This window comes from Lynx rufus, unplaced genomic scaffold (genome assembly GCF_022079265.1).
Source record: "Lynx rufus isolate CCGP_SWC_20201006 ecotype Redwood Valley unplaced genomic scaffold, mLynRuf1.p SCAF_8, whole genome shotgun sequence".
Classification (NCBI taxonomy): domain Eukaryota; kingdom Metazoa; phylum Chordata; class Mammalia; order Carnivora; family Felidae; genus Lynx; species Lynx rufus.
The window spans coordinates 65,355,321-65,376,368 of NW_025814896.1; the positions used below are offsets into that span (position 1 = coordinate 65,355,321).

At 40.1% G+C, this 21,048-nt stretch overlaps 1 protein-coding gene across 2 annotated transcripts in view; it reads right to left on the reverse strand.

Annotated features, from left to right (window-relative positions):
* Positions 1 to 4,907: 4,907 nt before the first annotated feature.
* The window catches only part of SRBD1 (S1 RNA binding domain 1), a 192,504-nt gene continuing 176,363 nt past the window's right edge, over positions 4,908 to 21,048 (reverse strand). For both annotated transcript variants that reach the window (XM_047068610.1, XM_047068609.1), the window contains exons 19-20: positions 9,289 to 9,473; positions 4,908 to 5,797 (exon numbers count right to left, since the gene is read on the reverse strand). In XM_047068610.1, coding sequence (XP_046924566.1) covers positions 5,508 to 5,797; positions 9,289 to 9,473 — 475 coding nt within the window. In that variant the 3' untranslated portion in view covers positions 4,908 to 5,507. The remainder of the gene's footprint in view (positions 5,798 to 9,288; positions 9,474 to 21,048) is intronic.

Here is a 21,048-nt window from a genome sequence, read left to right on the forward strand (position 1 = left end):
GACGCTTAACCGACTGCGCCACCCAGGCGCCCCACTGCTTTTATTTTATATTGATTAGTAAAGTTTTACACATTTTGTTCATACTGATCTTGTACATTGTAAGATTATTTCTAGATATTTTACAGTGTGTTATTGTAATAAATGGGAACTGTTTATTCCATCATATTGTCTAACATGAGTAAGGAAAACTGGATTTTAGGGAACATTTTATATTCAACTATTTTTATTAAACTCTTTTATTAGGTATGTACTCATCCAATCAACATTTATTGAGTACCTGTCACATGCTGGTATTAAATACAGGGTATTTAAGTATGGCACAACACAGATATGTATTATGGAATATACTTTGCTCTAAACCTTCCCCTGCCCCCTCAATAGCTTAAATGAATAAAACTTTTATTTTTCTCACCTAACGTGAAGTCCAGAGTAGGCAGTTCAGGGCTGTTGTGTGACTCTACAATGCCAAGATGGATTCAGGAACTTTCTATCTTTCTGTCCAGCAGTCGCTATTGAGTGTTTGTCACTGTCTGACCTCCAGCACTTCCGGCATTCTGTCTGCACTCCAAGCAGGAAGGAGGGCAAGGGTACCAGATAAGAAAAGTATGATAGCTGGTCCTGACACCCACTGTTTCTAGCCTTTCTAGAATCCCACCCCATGACTTTTGCCTACACTCACTGGCCAGAACTACACCACATAGACACATCCGTGTCCATTAGTCACATTATCGCTCCCTTCAAATCAGAATTCTTTTAGTTAAGGAAGAGGGGGAGAATTCTGAATAGGCATCTAGGCAGGCCCTGCCATGACAAGACAAATTCCTGCCCTTAGGGAGATGTTCAAAGAATTTATACCCACTGGTAACCTTATTCAGTTTGGGGCTGTTAGTACAGTTTTATGCTGCTGATTACCAACTAACACTTCCAGCCCGGCTCTCTTCCCTACTTCAGAAAGAGCCTGAAAGAGCCAACTGCTTATTTGGCATCTCCACTTAGATGTCTAATAAGGATCTCAAACTCAACTGGTCCAAAATAAAGTCCTTCACCAAAACCATCCAACAGTCTTCTCCATGTCAGTAGATAACAATTTCATCCTTCTGGTTGCTTAGGCCAAAAACTATCCTAGACTCCAGTCTGTCTTACATCTTATATCCAATACACCAGGAAATCCTGTTTGGCTCTGTGTTCATCTTCCAAATATATCCAGAATCCCACCACTTCTCACCATTTCTACCACTAACGTTCTTGTCCAAGCCACCATTATTTTATGCCTGCATTACTGTGACAGCCTCCTAAAATCATTATCCACATAGATAATTCTTCCTGAAGGTTCAATTCCCTGACTTCCTCTTTTTAATGTTTATTTATTTTGAGAGAGAGAGAGAGCATGTGAGAATGAGCAGGGGAGGTGTAGAGAGAGAGCGCGAGTGAGCGAGAGAGCAAGCGAGAGAGAATCTCAAGCAGGCTCCATACTGCCAGCACAGAGCCCAATGAGGGGCTTGAACTCACAAACCATGACCTGAGCTGAAATCAAGAGTTGGCTACTTAATCCACTAGTCACTCAGGAGCCCCTTGACTTTCTCTTTCCTAATGATCTTATCATTGGTCTTCTACCGCTGCTACTTATTCCTGTGATCATCCCCTCCCCTTTTTTTTTTTTTTGTTTTTTTTAAATTTTTTTTTTTTCAACGTTTATTTATTTTTGGGACAGAGAGAGACAGAGCATGAACAGGGGAGGGGCAGAGAGAGAGGGAGACACAGAATCGGAAACAGGCTCCAGGCTCCGAGCCATCAGCCCAGAGCCTGACGCGGGGCTCGAACTCCCAGACCGCGAGATCGTGACCTGGCTGAAGTCGGACGCTTAACCGACTGCGCCACCCAGGCGCCCCACCCTCCCCTTTTTATAATTACCAAGCACTGCAACCCTGAAAGCTGTAACTTCAAAGTTAAGCTTCCCACTGTTGATGGCCACTCTTTCACCCATTATGTCCTCTGTTACCTCCACTCTAACATTCCTCCAACTCCATCAGGACCTACAATCATTAATCCTGTGCTTTTTCACTGCCTCTCATTTTCCCATTACACTCTTTCTTAAGGAGTTTAAATCCCATGGTCAACAATTTCTTTGTCCACATTCCCTCAACTTCCTTGCTCTTCTCTCCATTTTACTCACTTGACGAACTCCCAAACCTGATTAGATCCACCTCACCACCTGTGCCCATCCAGCTGATGGGTGGAAGAAAATTATATAAGCAAGTGCACTGATCTTCCACTTGCCTGACCCTTACTTAACCTGCAGTGGAACATTTAACATTGACTGGAAGTCACACTCTATTTCCCTAGGCTTTTCATTCTTTTCATCCTTTTCTTTCCTTTTCCTTTCTTCTCACACCTCCAACTCTCTTTACCCCTGATCTTCAGGCTCCTATGATGACCTTCCTTTTTATTTCAATGAGAGAAATAGAAGTGAACCAAGGAGACCTTCTATGAGCTTCCATCATCACGTCCTCCTCCCTATGTCTGGGCCCATGCAATCTTCTCTCTTGTTAAGAGGGACACACTGTTTGTATTCCTATTTCAGACCAGTCACTGTGTACTAGATCCCACCCAGTCTCATCTACTCAAGGGTATCATTCCAGCGATTCCTCTCGGTCTCCCGTCTCAAATTTTCCTGTTTTACTAGCTCATTTCCATTTGTACATATTATTATTTCTTCTTAAAAAAATACAAAAACTCTCTCTGGACTCCCATTTTCCCCTGCCAACCACGATATGATTTCTCTTCTCGCTTGACAGCCAAACCTCCTGAACAAATTGTCTATATTCAAAATCCCCAATCTAACTCCTCCCACTATTTACCAATCCCATCAGGCTCTCACCCCTACCATTTATCAGAAACAACTCTTGTTAAGGTCAGCAAAATATCTATCTAGTTAACTTCTGGACATCTTTCACATTTCAGTGAAACCCCTCCGAAACATTTTTTGACATTTCTGACTAAGTAAACCACTCTATTACATGCTAGCTATCATATTGCTTATCCTCAATGTAACTTTATATTTGCATGTGATTTCTCAATTAAAGATTCTTTTTTCCTCAATAGACTCTAAGCTCCATAAGGGCAGGGATAAGGTCTATTTTCCCATCATAACTGTATGGTCAGTGTCAGGAGGCCACCAATAAATTTTGGGAGAATTAATGCTTTATTACAATCATGCCCATTTTAAACTTGGGAAAAGGAGGCCCAGAGAAGTAAAGATACCAGCTCAAAGTCACATTGTGGATTATCAGTAGGATAGGGACTAGGATTAGTTGAACATACTGACCACCAAGTGCCATGCTACTTTCTAGGGGTACATGATGAATGAGACATGCCCCACTTTTCCCAGTGTAGGCCTTATAGAGCTTCCACCATGTTTGGGCTAGAAAGGACCAGCCATGCAACCCAGTTCAATATCAAGCTCTTCTTGTGTCTACAAAGGCTTAGCTACCAGGTCAACAGAGATGCTTCAAATGCTCTGGTTCCTGCATTTAAAGTGGCCAAGGAGAGGACCTCTTCCCCAAAAGCATCTGTTTGACCATATATGGTGATAGATGTTAACCAGATTTATTATGGTAATCATTTTGAAATATACGCAAATATCAAATCATGTTGTACACCTGAAACTAATATGATGTTATATGCCAATTATGCTTCAATTTAAAAAAAAAAAAACATTTTTTAAAAATTACATTGCAGGCTTCAGAATAAGACCCTTTGGGTGCATATCACTCATCCCTGATCTACAAATTATGAACCAGGAAGAACACTGGAAGGAGTAGGAAGGTCAACTTAAAGTACAACATTAAGGGGCGCCTGGGTGGCTCAGTCGGTTGAGCGGCCGACTTCGGCTCAGGTCATGATCTCATGGTCTGTGAGTTCGAGCCCCACATCGGGCTCTGTGCTGACAGCTCAGAGCCTGGAGCCTGTTTCGGATTCTGTGTCTCCCTCTCTCTGACCCTCCCCCGTTCATGCTCTGTCTCTCTCTGTCTCAAAAAAATAAAATAAACGTTAAAAAAATAAAAAAATAAAAAATAAAGTACAACATTAAGATCCATTGTCTCTTAAAGACCAGTAACAAAGAGAGAAAAGCATTTCAGAAATGAAACTGTCAGGAAAACAGGCCTTCAGTTATACAACTTTTAAGGGACCTACTGCCTTAAAAAAAATCTACGTACAACAGTTGGAAGACTGCATATTTTGAGACTGGCAAACTACCAGGCAGAACTATCAATAAATACAGTCCAATTTACCACTTTGTAAGGGACTATATTACTAAGGTGATCATATGACTTATTGTGCACAATGGGACAGTTTGGGAATAAAAAAGAAGCACTATTAAAAATCATACCAGGACAAATGAGTATTTACTAGGACTGTTCCAGGCAATAAGCGCAGGACTGGTTACCCTCTTTAGGAACCATCTTCCGCTCATTACACATGGAGAAAACCAGGTATTCATTCAGTCATGCAAATGACTCCATTAAGCAAATCAGCCAAAGCAGCCAGAATGGACAAAACACCAGTCTAGTATGGGCTCTATTTAAACAATTTTGACCCTGAATGGGCATGCTAATACTCACCATCTCCACTGAACAAAAACAGAGTTAAGAGTCACTTGCTTTATCTACTTGTTTTTCTTGCCCCTTCATTACCTGATCTATAGTCAGTCTTTAGGAAGGCCATTTCTTCCCCCCTTTGAAGTTTAATCTGAATGCGTAAGAAAGAATATATACCCTTATGTGCTAAGCAAAGTCAAACCGAATGCCATCCTTCCAATTTCCAGAGGCTTCCCATATGTGCCACATCTTTAATCAAGATGTACTTACTCCTAGGTCATTCACTGAGTTAACATAACAAAAACAAGGTCACCAGCCACAGAACTTTATTGTAGGGGTCGATACATATATCCTTCTCAGAAATGTTTTGAGCCATTCACTTGATGGTTATGAACACATCAGGATCTAATTGGCCTATTTTTTATTTACTTGGCAAGAGAAAATCATGAATCAAGTCCAAAAGACCTGATTTAAAAAAATCTGTAAAAAAGGGAGGGCGAAACACTGCCCATCCTTCTATGTCAAGAAACATCGTACAATTCAGATGAAGAAAGCAATTCCATACAAGTCCAGCAAGGCAAGCTGGCAAGTAGAAATGAAACAATTTGTTATACAAAATGCAAAAGGAGTCTAAGATGAAATACAAAAAATAAGATTTGGGTCAAAAAATCATTACTAAGTAAAGACCATAAGGATGTCTATTAGTTGTTTTCTTTAAGGGGAAAAGAAATTGAGCTGTTACTTTTCTGTTTATTCAGAAAGAAAAATAAGGAAAGCGTTTGAAAAATACTTCTGATATTGAGTGAATTCTTTCTCACCTGCTACCTAGAATTCACAAACATCTGACTTATTCTTGCCCACCTGTAGAAATGAGGAAATAAAATCAGTATTTGACTTTTAGTACGACACTCACAACACCCGAATGAGGTCCAGAGTAATCCTAGATCGGGGGATGTCAATGTTGAGTACTTGGACTTCCACTCTTTCTCCAGGGCCCAGTCCAAGACTCCTTCTCTTCTTTGTTTTAGAAAGTTTTGCTTCTGTCACATTTCGTATGGGAATCAGCCCTGATCTCCCCACTCCTATATCTACAAAAATTCCAAACAGAGTGGCATTCTCGACTTTGCCTGTGAGAACTGTCCCAACCTGCAGGTCTTCCAAGCAGACTATGCTTCTCTTGAAATCAGGTTTATCAAAATCTACAAGGAAACGGGAAAAAAAGACAGCATAAATAGTAGGTCCTGTACCTCCTAGACACAATATGCATTAGTAAATAAGTATTTACCACGTGTCAGTTACATGCTGGACCAGGAGTAAGCATTGAGAGGGGCCATGAAAGAAGCTGAAACCCAGGCCTGCCTTCAGGGAAAATGTATCTCAGCTGGAGAAGCAGCATTCGCATAGTAGGAACGGTCAGGAGAATTTACCTGAACACTTTTTCTCTCAAACTCTATCTTGCTAACATGCAAACATTAGTAGTACACGCAAGGACCGAGAAGAATAGAGGGTCTTGTGTTCCTTTTTATGAGGAGGTGATGGGAAAACATCTCTGTTCAATGAATACACAAGGCCAAATGACAAACACTGAGAAAAGTAAGATCTTCCCCGACAGAAGATGGGGAGTTTTCCCCCAGTTCCTGAATTCTCAAACTGTTTACAGGTGGTAGAAAGTATGTCAACATTTGGTCAAGTGTAGATGAAATTAAAATGCTCTCCTCTCTCATTTCCCTCCATGAATTTGGGATTCAGGAATCAATTTCCATCCATTTTGAATATATTTACCCAATCAAAAACTTAATAGATTCTTGACTATCTATGGCTCAGAAACCCAGATCAGCCAGTACCTAATCTTCTTTCTCCTCCTTCAATTCAATTCATCAAACATTTATCAGCTCCTGTCCACACACTCTGCTGGGTGCTAGAGCTACAAAGATGAAGACACACAGATCTCTGCTCTCAAGTTCCTTACAGCCCTCTTTTCTTGTTCGCCCCGGTGTATGCGTACAGTGTTCGTTAACACCATTCTCCCAAAAAGTGGGTATTAAGCGTGCCAAGGAATCATGGCTCTAGTAAAAACAAAACAAGAACAACAACAGAGGTTTCGTGAGGGAGAAGGGTAGAAATAAAAGTCTAAGTGGGACTCTGGGGTTATCTGTGCATTCCATTTTCCCATGCTCTTCTTGGCCCCCTTTCCTAGGATTACTGAATGTTGATTCTAATAACAAAGAACATTCTATGCTTGGATCTCCTTTTACCAAGGCCTCATTTTCCCTCCACCCATCCCACTTCCTTTTCCTCCACAGCTGTTGGCTTGATCCTGATTACTTGTTAAAGCTATCCTTTACAGTTGTACTAACAACTGGCCACCTCTTGGTTCCCCTCCCCCAGTCCAACCATCCTGAAATCAAGTTTGTTTTTCTTTTTTTAATTTACCTTTTGCCTGTAAAATAAAAAAGTCCTCTTTAAACCTCAAATCTCATTTTCCTCATAAAAAAGGAATATGCAAAAACGAATTGATTCTTTAGATTTTCCCCTGACACCGAAGTAGTGGATTCCAGAAGCAAGAAACCTGTTGTAATATTACACTGGGCAGCGACTGTGTCAAAGCAAAGTGAAACTGAGTCATTGATCAGGATCAGAGGTGGGATGGTCTTGAGGTCTCACAGGCATTGTTTTTATGCTTGGAAATTCTTTTTTCTTACAGAGGTTCAGCTGCCACAGATTCCCCAAGGGTTCCTGATCAGCTGCTTAGTTTAATTTTGCATGGAAAATCAGAGTCAGGAACTACTTAACATGTTCCTGAAGACAGCCTGGGCCACTGAGAAATCAGAAAATCCTCCATGTACCAGGCAAACATTAACACTTTGATGGCCAAGCCTACATAGTCAGTCTCCTGTCACCGGGCTGCTTCTGACAAACCCAATTATAGGAACTAACTAGCAACCAGAGTGTTAATAGAAATAAAACTGATCACGCCATTGAGAAAATAGAAGACGGGATGGGTACAGGGAAAGAATGTGGCATCAAGGAAGGGAATATTTTTGAGAAGACAGAGAAAAGAAAAAATGTAACATTTATAAGTACTGTAATGAGGAAATATCCAACATACTAACTGCCTCTTCTCAAGGATGACTGTTTGCCTTCCCACTTGGGGATATTTTTAGTATTAAAATAAAAGTTTTCAGACATTTTGAGAATTGTGACTTACACTAGGGCAAAGGTCAATTCCAAAGTGAGTTTAAAAGAGACTTATTTGAAATTTCACTTGTCACACTGATAAAACACTGCAGTAACTGGTAAGCTTGGTCCAGAGCCCAGGTTTTCTGCTCACTAAGGGCATGACAAGGTGAGGACCTCTACTTAGCAGTTGGTTGTTTAATTGAACCATATAATCTGAATGTCGATCTTTGCTCTTAGTCTACAATGTAACTAGGATAATGGAGCAATCAACACCAAGACAGAAAAATGAAGACGGACAAGAAAACCCAGTACAGGAGGCCTGCAGCTAGAGAGAGAATAGTTCCCAGTCCTTTATATGTGGTGGTCCTAGGCATACCAGCCTCGTATCCCACCAGGTTTGAGAACTGCTGCTCTCCCTAGTATCCTGCTAAACAACAGAGAATTCACATACAAGGACATCAGGACTCCAAATGAAGGTGGATCTGTCTACTGAAACATCCACTTTGGATGGACCACCCTGGGGTCTCCTACATTTTTGTAATACATCTTACTGTGTATTTTTTCTCTAACTTAAAAAAAAAAAAGTAATTTCTGACTTACAGAAAAGTTGAGGGAATAGTATAACTCACTGGGTGAGTTTTTCTTCTTTTTTAAGTTTATTTATTTTTTAGTAAGCTCTATACCCAATGTGGGGCTTGAACTCACAACCCTGAGATCAGGAGTCACTTGCTTTTCCGACTGAGCCAGCCAGGCACCCCTTATTGGGTGTGTTTTTAAACTCCTTTAAACCTTTTCAAAGAAGCATGTCTAACCCCCTCAACAGAGCCTAACTCAGACTGAAAAGAGTCAAGCCCTAAACATGGTGTCATAAAACTGGTTATGATACAAGTCTAGATTCATTTAAATCTGTGCTTCCTATTCAAACTTCTTTAGGAAGTAGGTCACTTGATCCCTTAATTCTTTTTCATCGGGTCATTGCTCTCAACAACCATGGCTGTTCCCTCACCATCTACCTATGCTGAAAACTGAGAGCACTTTTAATTAGAAGGAAAATCAACAGAGAGATAGTATCTTATTTGTTCAGTGTGTTCGCTGACACAGAATCCAGTAACCTGGAAGGCTGTAATTTAGGAAGAAGATTCACTTTTTAGTTTATGAACTGAATGCCTCACCTTGGACTTCTGGCTCCTACGAGATAACAGCTTACAAAAGGATTATGAAAAATGTGTGCCTCCATGCACACAGCAGCCAGTGTGTGATGCATTTAAGTCTAGTGTGATGGAAAATAAGCATGGGATAAGGAGTGGGAAGAGAGGGCTTCTAGCTTTGGCTCTGGATACTAACTACCTGCAATGACTTTGAAGAAAGGTCACTGTGCTTTAGTTTCCACACGTACAGAATGGAGAATAATATCCGTTTTTGCTTATGGCAGAGGTTTGTTGTGAGGGCCACGGGAGATAACGTGAGCTATACAAGTAAAAGGTGCTGTTATTCACGTTTAATTATTTACCTGTTCGAAAGTCAAAGCTCTCAGGCTGGCTGAGACCATCTATGATGACCTGTAAGGTGTGAACTGTTGTTTGCAAACTTTCTGCAATTTTCTCTATGCCCTCCTTTTCAAGGAACGAATTTATTTTTTGCTCCATTTCAGGCTTTCCAATCTCATACAGCGTCCCTCTGATGAATGACAAAAACCTGCAGGGACAAAAAAAGCCCAACACTTATTAATAATATTACTTATTTTCCAAATATTACTTATTTTTCAAAGAGGTCACCCTAAAATTCATTCATCTCAGATCCATGTACCATTAATCAACCAATCAATCAGTCTTGATTGAATATCTGTTATGTGTCCTGTGCTATGATGAATGATCTTGGAAAAAAAAAAAAAGAGGAGGCGATAAATTTAGGTTCTTGTGCTGTTTCCCAATGAAGCACCTGCTCAAAATCAGGATCAGAAACACTTTACAGTGTAATGTTCATTAGAGTTTAGTGTCATATATATTTTCTAAGTAAGGATACCTCAGTTTACCTCATGTTTCCTAAATTTGAGTTAGGAACACTTACTTGAATTTAAATTCGCTAACAGGCAAACAAGAACTGATGCTATCAAAATCCAGCAAAATATCCAGTAAGAACTGCCAGCTTTTGACAAATGAATTATTCTTTTCATATGCCATATCACTGCTTTTTACTTTTGTGGCCCCAGGATGGCAGTGTTACCTGTGCAGGTATACTGTCAGCCTACGAATTCTCAAATCTCATCTCCAGTCAAGCTTCACACGGAATAGATTATATCAAGTATATTAAGTATTGAGTCCACAGAAAAAATATGGGAGGAGATATCAAAAAGAAAAAATAACTTTCTTACAAAATGCAAGGGGTAGAGGCAAGTAAGATCTCAATTACATCATCTTAAGATGAATATTATCTTCATATGCTGTATAAATTGTAGTTGCAATATTTACAAAATAAAAATACCTGCCTTTCTCAATTTTCCTTTGCTATGTTTAGCATTCCCTTATTTGCTGCCTCTCAATTACTTAGCTTCCGAGTTCAGTAATAATTAAGAAAAAAGCAAAGGGTTAAGGAATTACCCCCTTCAGTTTCATCTGAATATTGGGCCATAGCTAACTTTCTTGACAGTTCTTGGCTGGGTATTTTTCAACATCATTAAGTTCCATTTCCTATGATTAATGGCACTTTAAAAATGTCAACACAGTAATCAGACAGATAGTGATACTAATGCCCTCAAATCCTTTCCTCTAAGGATGTCTCTGGAACACAAGAAGGGAAAAAGAAAACTGTTGGAGGCTTGTCTATAATCAGAATTGGGATGTATCCCATTTGGCAGGGTGCTGCAATATCGCAAAAGGAATGCTTGTCATTTCCAGTCTTGTTCTGCATTGTTGTGTTCAACCAGAAAAGCCTCTTCAGTGATCATGTGGTACTGATCATCTGGCACCTGGTGGAGAAAGCTCTCTCATCTCTCACTGAGGGCATCTCTTTGGGCCCAAATATGCCATCTTTCTATATTCCCATGGCTATATTTTTGTTGAAAAACAGATAGATTCCCCAAAATCCAACTAATTCTCTAGAGAGTAGATCTTGGTGAATGGTCTAATGAAAGACCAAGGAATTGGTGCTTGGTCGCTGTCCAAGCTGGTGGCCAGTGAGACCTACACTGTAAGTGTGTGTGTCCATGGCTTCTCCAGCCCACCAGAGAGGTAGCCAGTATCTGCTGGTGCTGTTGGACAGGCAGTAGCACGTAAGGGCCCTGGTGACAGGGAACAGCTGCTGAAGCTGACTGACGGGACAGCTGACCTACGACAACTTCTGCCCACAGCCAACTTTTGCGCACAACTTTCTAAATGATGCATATGCCCTGCTGAGCAGGCTTCCCCGGTATTTATCCTCTTGGCTTGATTGGTCTGTAACTAGTTATTTAGTAGAACATCTTTCAAATCCTCAAGATTCTGGCTTATAATCACCATTAAGATGCCAAAGCATATTCATGGGCTGTAAATCTGTAACTTTGAAGGGCATTTTATAATTAATAAAAGTAACTAAATGGCAGAAAATTTCCAAAGCACTGTACAAGTCTTGGCCTCAATAACAAAAACACTGGCTTAGGAGGCTGCTTGGAGTCTTAAGGTTGTGTGTGTGTGTGTGTGTGTGTGTGTGTGTGTGTGTGCATTGTGTGTGTACATGCGCGTGCCCATGTGCGTGAGACTAAACTGCTTCCAAAGCCACTTCCATATAAAGAATTCTGTTTATAGTGGTTGCAGATGTAAGAAGAAAATTGGTCTGTTTAACCTGGGTGCATATTTCATATATCATTTTCATTCTCACACCAGAAGCCCGAGGGCACTGGTAACTGAAATCAATAAAAAAGTACCAAATTGTGCTCCTGGCTAATGTTTCGTATTGATCAATCCTATTTTTAAATGACTATGGAACAAAGTCAAATGCTACTTTATTTTGACAACTTTCTTAAAGTTACAACAGGGTTGATGAAAAAGGAAAAATAGCAAACAAAAGGAGGACTGTAAAATGAACTGGGAATATAGCATTCAGACTGATTGCTCCCCTCCTGGATTTCAAATACATTCAACTGTAAATGATAGGAAACAATGTTTTACAGTTGGTAATCATTCAATAAATATGTGTTCTTTAAATAGCCTAAGAAAAATTTATTCTACATATTCTGAATTTTCACCCTGGAGTTGAATGTGGTAAGTAACATGTAATACAAAGTTTCATTTTAGAACTGGATAGGCTAAGTAATACTCAATACAAAGTACTTTCTGCCTCAAAAATACCATATAAAAACACACTGCCTTTTATGAAGCTTGGAACACAGAAAGGAGGTGAACGTGTACTAACAAGTAAGTGCCAGGAATTACGCAAGTGCTTGATCGATGTGCTCATTTAATCCTGACAATAATCCTAAAGGCTAGGTGTCCTATCACACAGAAAAGGAAAACTAAGGTTCAGGGAAGTTAAATAATTTGCCCAAGGCCACAGAGCCATTTTCACTGACTGGAGTTTCATGCCATACACATCAGCGTGTATCTGTTTATAACTGCAGTCGTGTCAAAATAAGGGATATATATATAAAACATAATACTTCTGGTAACATTTCACCAACATGATTTAATGGCAGATTAGTTTTACACATGAGACAGCTAATACTGATAAATCCCACACAGAAATTACTACATACATGCATTTATGTAGACAATTCTCTCAAACGTGAATGAGTTATTAAAGTCACAGTGTCATTTTCTCCACTGTCTCTGGAAGGCTTTTCAGTTTGCTAAGGACTGCCGTCAGAGCTGCTGTTTTTATTTAATATGAAATTTCATCCATCTTACTTAAGTAAGAAAGTAGCATAAATGCAACAAATAAGCACATCATGTTCTTTTAGCGCACATCTGCACAAAGTTAAAACACAGACCTTGCAGCAGAGATGATGCTTGTTTTTCAAGCAGAATGCTTATATAACCTAAAATCGCTGATATTTGCAACAGAAACTTGTTACATACTCAAGGGTTTTCCTCTCACAGAGTTAATCTTTGCAAGATTTTCCCCCAAAGAATAAGAAATTCTTGAGACTCGTAAGATTTCAGATATATCCGTTCAGTTTGGGAGCCGGGGACTGGCGTTGTGGCATTAAAGCACCACAGCACTCCACGGAGCACAGGAGAACCATGGTGATGCAAGTCGGTCGCTTTAAAAACAACTTGCTCTTAGCAACAGGCTCCTAGCCTGTGTGTGGGCCCAACACACAGGCTTCGCAATTTCGCAAAGAGCCAGGCTGCAAGGGCTGAGGGCCTGAAGTCGTCTGTCCACTCTCAACATTTCCAAGAGACTTTAGTACTGGTTTATTTTTATCCATTCGTTTGACTCAGTTGCAATTTTATCAGTAAACAAACCATAAAATGCAAGAGCATGGTCATTTTGTAAGTGAGTAGGTACAGACAAAGCAGGCCATGATTTGTAATTCAGGGAGATGTTCAGTGATTTAAAAGGAGAGCTTGTCCTCTAGGAGAAAGCCCGACATTCTAACTATGATTGTAGAGTAAGTGGTGGGACACAAATGAAAGTTCAGAAATAATTTTTTATGCCAATACCACAGGTTCTATGTGTATTTTCAAATGTACTGCTCTTAATATTAAAGACCAACTATAAGTTCCACTGTGGCAGAAAAGAAAGACCCGGGACTCCTTTCACACTACCTACAGGAGCTGCATCTACACAGGTGGGCACACAGCAGTACACGCTTAGTTCAGCTTGGAGGGAGGGTGCCAACTTTACTGCATATGCTGTGTCAGCAGCCATGTCAAAGGGGCAGCAATGTGAGTTGCGCCTTAATCATCAATTGTCTAACCTCTGTGTTAAACTGAGACACTGAACTGGGCCAAAATCCTTAAAACTCTTTGCTGGTGCAAAATCCATGAGTAATGGTAAATTCAAGTACAGTGCATTTAGGGAGAGGCCCACAGAATCTACTGTATTGGAGAAGCTGGTAGGTAACTGAAGATAACCCTTCAGTGGCTTTTCTTAGCATGTGATCAACCAGAGAAACTTACCGCAAGCAATTTTTTCACAAGAACTTACAGCCAACTGGCTTCTGAGGCCTGCAGATAAACTTTTAAAAAATGTAACCCTTTCAAGAAAGGATACAGGAATTGCTCTGAAAGCCCTTACGGACTTTTATCTAAGAGTAGAGTTTTAAATGGTATGGGGCTATCCAGGCAGCAGCCAGGGGCATCTTCGGTGGCACTGGCTTGGTATCAGTTGGCGTGTCTTTGGAGCACCTCTTGCATCTGAACAAACCCTGCATCTGAACACCCCCCTGCATCTATGAGTGGCAGAAATAAAAACAAAAAACAAGAGCAATTGAAAAGGAGCTGTCATAGACTAAGAAGCAGTTTGTCTTCCAAAAGACTTGGTTTAGAAGCATCACACTATTACCTGCTTCTAACTTCTGAAGAACTTCAAATGTTTCCTTCTTTTTCAAAGATCTGGTATACATGCATAGAAACTGGACATGGCATGCACACTGCATTAACTGTCTGTAGAGAACATATCCTTAGAAAGCTGTTTTATTTTATTTTAGCAATTTAGTAGAGGGCATTAGCTTTATAAAAAAAATGGCAGTGTGCTTACACAGTTGCATGAAACAAAACATCTACGATCAGTGAAATAATAACCAATGCCACAAAGAATAAGTAGTATTGATTTTTATGTGGCTTTTCCTATTTCAGAACCACTTGCTAGGTTATGGTATACTGTGTGATGATAATATAATTAAAACTGTAATTTTAAAATGTATATACATATACATCCAAATGGGTATGAGTGATAAAAATGGGAAGGCATCATGCACTGAAATGATGTAATCACATCATTTCTAAAATCTGTTTTAGGAGCTGCCTTAGAAATAAACTTATAAGTGACAAAGGGAAATTAGTTTTCTTACATTTTTTAAAACAACAACACCTCCTCTCCAATAAAAAGAAGCAGAGAAAACCCCAACAATCCTATATTACTCAGCTTGATCATCCTCTTTCCATGGAGTTTGGTTGCTTTAAACACACACACACACACACACACACACACAGAGCTCTTCAAAGGAATGTGACAAAATGCTAAAGCATTTTGAAGCACCTGAAAAATAAGTTAGAGAAGCATATTCAGCTTTTTTCACTAAGTATTTATTTACTGTGGAAGAAGACTATGAAAGACGGTGACAGAGCCTCTGCCTCGAATGAGCTTACTAAGTCTAATTTTAAGCAAAGACAATATGTCAGAATAAATAATCTTCCACTTCCACCTGGTCTTCTAGAAGCAGGAAGTAGGATTTTACCTGCAGATAAACACACTTTGAAAGTGCTCAATAAAGATGATTTCATTGAACTCTCTCAAAAATTTATTGTGGATATAGATTTGCAGACAAGAGAATCAAAACTCTGATAGATTAAGTGATGTGCCCCAAGTCACACATCGGAGACCGCAAGGATGTACGTAAGGAAAAAGCTCTCATACATCACCTCTTCATTAACACTCCTTAACCCTTTACTTTGGGGAATATTCAATGCAGACAGAAGATTTAGATCACGGCTAAACTTTGGCACCCAAGGACCACTGCCTGGGAATAATTTATTATTATTTTTTTTCAAACCAAATTCAAAAGGAAAAAGTTTGGCTCTTTTTGAGTTACTCAGTAAAAGTTGGACAAAATTAAGTTAGTGGTTTCAAAGGCTGTACACTCTCTACAGCTCAAAAACACTGTGTTTAGAATTCATATAATTTAATTTACTGGCTGTAAAGCCATAATGTGGATTAGTGCCTGTGAATATTTGAAAGAAGAGAGCAAATAAAAAAAGTAGTCCTCAAAAACATACAGGCTAGTGATGGCAGAGCTGAAATTAAATAGCTCCGGCACTACTAGGGGATAAAGCTCAGGTATTAGGGTAAGGCCTTTCCTCCTTGAGAAAACAGCCTTTTTACTATGAATTTGGTACTGCCAAAGAATCCTCCTTTCAAGGAATTTGAAAATGCTAAACATCTGTCATTTCCATAAAACCCCTAGCTGTCCTCTGAATGGGCAGAGCCATTTTTATTCCATTTAGAGAGTGTGCAATTGAGGTGAAAGTAATTTGCTTCTGGTCCCACAGAGAGAAGACAGGCTAAAGTTAAAATCCATAGTGAGACTGGGGACAGGAAAGGGAGGAGGGAGACAGTGGGAGACTAGATCGATACCCTACTGAATTTCAGGCTCCAGACTGAGTGATCTAAGCCTGAAGAAGAGGAGAGAAGGAGAGGGCCGATACTTTGGAGATGAGAGAGACTGAAGCAAACGCAATGTTGTGGCTGGCTGGCAAGTCCCTGCCACTCCTCCTCCACTGGGTGCTAACAGGCTGATCCAACAACGCAGCACAGAAACCACAGCATTTTCTTTAGTCCCAAGACCCAGCGTTAATGTTAATTAGCAATGTTAAATGACCCAAATTATCGCCAGATCACATGGTAGAACAGTTTCTTCCTGGGAGACCAATGTTTATAAACCACATCCCCCTTTTCTTTTATAAAAGGCTCAGCTTGACAGCCCCTCCTCAATCACAACAAAAATAACAGCAATAAGGGGCAACTGGCTGGCTCAGCTGTAAGAGCATGTGCCTCTTGATCTTGGGGTCATGGGTTCGAGCCCCACGTTGGGTTGTAGGGATTACCTAAATAAATAAATACATAAACTTAGAGAAAACAGCAATAATAATTACAGCAACAACAATAGCTTCCTCTGCCCCAGGGGCTAAGAATTCTAGATATATTAACTCATGTAATCCCATGAGACAGGTACTATGCTTTTCCTCACTGAACAGACAAGGACACTGAGGTACGGGGAGATTAAATCACTTTCCCAGATCAAACAGGCATGGTGTGAACCCAGGTAGTCTGGTACTGTACCGCTTCCAGACAGAGCTAGGGGACAGTCAGGTACTGTCTCAGATTCCTCAAGTTCCCAGTTCCCTCCACCAGCCTTGCCTGAAACTTGGAGGCAGGGTGTGTCAGGACAGTGAGCAGGGCATGAGACATGACAGTCCCTTCCTAAGAGCCCACAGCCTGGTCATCTGGTTGTCAAATGGGCAGATGCTCTTTGACCGGCTCTTTTGTGAAGGCCCTTTGAAAAATGTGATAAATGTTACTTCCTGGGAATTATGATCTGATGTTTGGGGGTTTTAACTACCAAAAAGAAGAAAAAAGAAAAGAAAACCTAAAATCACTTTTATAACCTGCCCACTTACCTTAATAGTTTAGGCTTGGCCACCCTCTTATGATGCTGTGTATCTCTCTGAAGAGGCAGTCACAGCTCCACAGGAACTAACGTAGGGTAACCGGCTGGGTAACACACACGCTAACACATCACTTGTCACAAGTCAGCAACGATTCTGTCTTAATTTTCACATCCCAAAGCTGCCAACTCTTGTGAGGCAAGTCCAGAAAAATGCACCTTTCAAATGTGCAAATAATTTCTTACATCTGTTTACCTAATCTTCACTTTTTTTTTTTTTTCACAGCATTTATTTGTTGTTGGGTTTCTTTTCAGGCAAGTTTCCCCACAAAGAGACATGTTTTTATCATTGCAGAAGTGAGCTGGCATGCGAACGCAGAAGCAAGCTGCGGTGAAGTTTAGATGTGAGGAGGTGTGTGAGTGTGTGAGCTCAGGAAAGTTACAAATCACCTCAAGTCCTGCGCCTTCTGGGTTGCTCACAGTCAAAGCTAAGTATGTCACATCTGTAAACCTCACTGCTCTAATGCTGCTGTTTGTTGTTCTGTTTCGTTTTAAAATAACAATCTAAACTCCCTGCACTACAGCTGCTCGTTAGCCAAAAACTTAGCTCTTGCTGGGCAGAGAGCTAAGTTTGGGAAGAATGTGATGAAGCCTCTGAAAATCATTCCAAAAGAGCAGTTCTGAGATGCTAAATCCTTGAATAGGAATGGGAAAGAAACCGAGTCTAAGATGTGCTCACTCGTTAAAGGTCTTCAGTATGGGCCACTTGTCACTGTCTGGGTTGACTTACTGTAGCTCCGTGCCAGGGACAAGGAAGGACCTCTACGGGACCTCCCCAAACCCTAGTCCCCAACTGCTTTTGGGCCAGAAACACTCGTTGGGATCCATGTATCCATCTACCTCATCACAGAATCCTGTGTATCTGTTGGCTTAATTCTACTTTTGTTTTTACCCCCTAGCTTTATTAAGACATAATTGACATAAAACACTATACAAGTTTAAGGTATACAACCAGTTGACTTGACACTTACATAACTGCAAAATGATTACCATCGTGGCAACTCCATCAGGTCACATAATCACCATTTCTTTCTTTCTTTTTTTTTCTTACTTAGGTATTTACTTCTTTTTTAGAGAGAGAGAGTGTGTGCAAGCAGGGGACGGGCAGAGGGAGAGAGAGACAATCTTAAGCAGGCTCCATGATTAACACAGAGCCCAATGTAGGGCTCGATTCCACAACCCTGGGATCATGACCTGAGCCGGAATCAAGAGCTGGACAACTCAACCAACTGAGCCACCCAGGAGCCCCTTACCATTTCTTTTTTTGTGGTGAGAACATTTGAGATCTACTCACTTACCAACTTTCAAGTACATAATACAGTACTGTTAGGTATAATCACCGTGCTGTATATTAGATCTTCAGGACCTATTCATAACTGAAAGTCTGTACCCTTTTACCACTGTTGGTCTTAAAAACCTGATACAGGTTTTTAGTAAATTAAGAATACACATCACTGGGCTTTTGTACAGAAGATATCCTCACCCTCCCCAAGTAAATATTTTGTCAAGTTACATGATCACTCTTGTCCCTGACCTGGATTTTAAATGGATAGTCGTCTACTCTCTGAAAACATACTTTCAGCATTGATTGTAAGGGCCAGAAATAGGTGCTTCGGCAGTAATAAAGGAAATGATAGTGCTAGTACGGCACAGTACAGCCACTGACACAAATCATTCCTTGATACACATTTGCCTAGTCCATCAGAATGGTGCTGCGTGTGTGTTTCTGCTATGCAGGCTACTAACCACCTCCAGAAACTACTCTTTTAAAATGTCTCCCTAATGGCCAAAATGGAAATGACAATTAAATACCAGCCAATACTTTATCGACATGAGTGCCACGTGACAGTCTTGACATTAAATTTCCTGGAATTTTTTTCAAGCTAAATTCAGAACATCACAACTTTCAAGGTTAACTATCTGCAGTGAATCAAATTCTCAATGCAGGACATTCTTTGGGACAGTGCCAGGTCTCACGGTGACATGTACAAATCAGCATAATGCGCAGCACAAAGCTCTACCTCCTAATACCTTATTCAAGAAAAAGGAGAAATCAGATACTTGTCTTTGGCTCTCTTGACCAACCAAAATGGTAAGGCAAAAAAGAAGAGGCATGGGGTTGTGGCAACCCCTAAATAGGTTGTTTCTGGACTTCATTCTACTCATGGTACAGCAGCAGTTTTCCTCATGATCCATATCACCAACACAACGAAATCACTCACACATGAGGACAGCGTGACAATTTCTGGTTGATGACAGAAAATGGTAAGTAATCTTCTTTCACAGTCTGTCTTCTTTTCTAGTCTGTAAAATCTAGGAAGGCTCTGGACACAATGCTCTGTGAAGGCATGGGATTCAACTTGGGGAGGTCTGAAAACACCTTCAATCCATAAGGGACTCTGAAATGTCACTCAACTTGTGGGATAGGCAATTGCAGAAAGGATGCTCTCGATGTTTTATCAATAATTTGGCTTACGCAACTGCATTGACCTCAGCCACTTTAGATGAGAGAAAAAATACCTGGAGTGAAGTAAAGCTAGACATTTCATTCGTTTCATTTTTAGCCAAAATAGGATAAAACTTACAAATAACCGTAACACAGGGCAATAATTAGTAAGTGGCCTTTGTGAAGTACAGAAGTTGTATACAGGAGAAAGAGCTCATTTCCAGAGAGGAGTATCTTTCTAAGATTTCATACAGGAGGTGACATTTGGGCTAGGTCTTTAAGAATTTCAACCAGTAGAATGTGGAAAAGAGATGTTTAAAGCGTTGGAGACAAGAAAATATAGCTCAGGTCAGGTTTGGGGAATAGCTAATAGTTCAATACAAATAATAAACATTCATTGAGTATCTCCCTCATTATCAGGCACTTTAGAAACATCATCTTGTTGACTTCAGAGCAATCTTATGAGGTTGGTGTATTATTATTCCCACTTTTTAAGGTACACAGAGTCTCAGACAGGTGAAGCAATCTGCCTAAACTAACAGAACTCAGCTTACAGAACCAAGATATGAACCAGATCTATGACACTTCAAACCCTAAGCTTTTAACTAGCTCCAAATCCTGATCTCTTAACTGGGTTACAATTAAAAAGCTGGTTTGGAACCTGATTTAAGTGGAACCATATATTTAAATATAATCATACATACATCCATAACGATCATTCAGATTAAGGATATCATATCCTTAAAGATGGTATGTGTTTAGCACAGAAAAGTACCAAGATGTGTATATATGTTTCCTAAGGAAAGGAAAAAGAAATGAGTAGCTGGAATATGCTGGATTTGACTGTTATTCTCTATCATCACATGGCTGAAATTAGACTCTGCCTTTCCTCTGGAGAAAACATTACCTCCTCCATTAAAGGAAACTTGGCCTATTTATTTTATTAAGGGATCTGTAGGAAATGAATTCTTCACATAGAGTCTGCAGGATTTTATGCTGCTCTGCTGCAGATATATTTCCTGAATATTGCATTAAAAGAATTCCCTTCCGTTATGTTTTTCAGAATGAGGGCATGTGCATTTCAAAAGAAGCAACTTGATAGTGACCGCATTTGGTATCTTCTCATGTTAGGAGAGGAACAGGGTGTAAAGCAGGAATAGCATATTCATCCCAGAAATGTACCCACCTCTACTAGAAGATATTTTTAAGTAACAGAGAGTAAGGAATAATGCAAGGCTTTTGGGAAATGTCAATGAAAAAAGCACAGAGAATCCCTATTACAGATTTAAGTGAAACAGGGGATTAAGAAACCTACTATTGCTACAGATCGATCTTCCTTCAGTAATCCTTTGAAGCCATTCTGTTCTAAATCTCTTTTACTTGTTTCAGGGCCTTTTTCACATTTACTCCATTAAATCCTACTTCACTGAAAGATTCAAAAATACCTTTGAATCCCCTTCCTT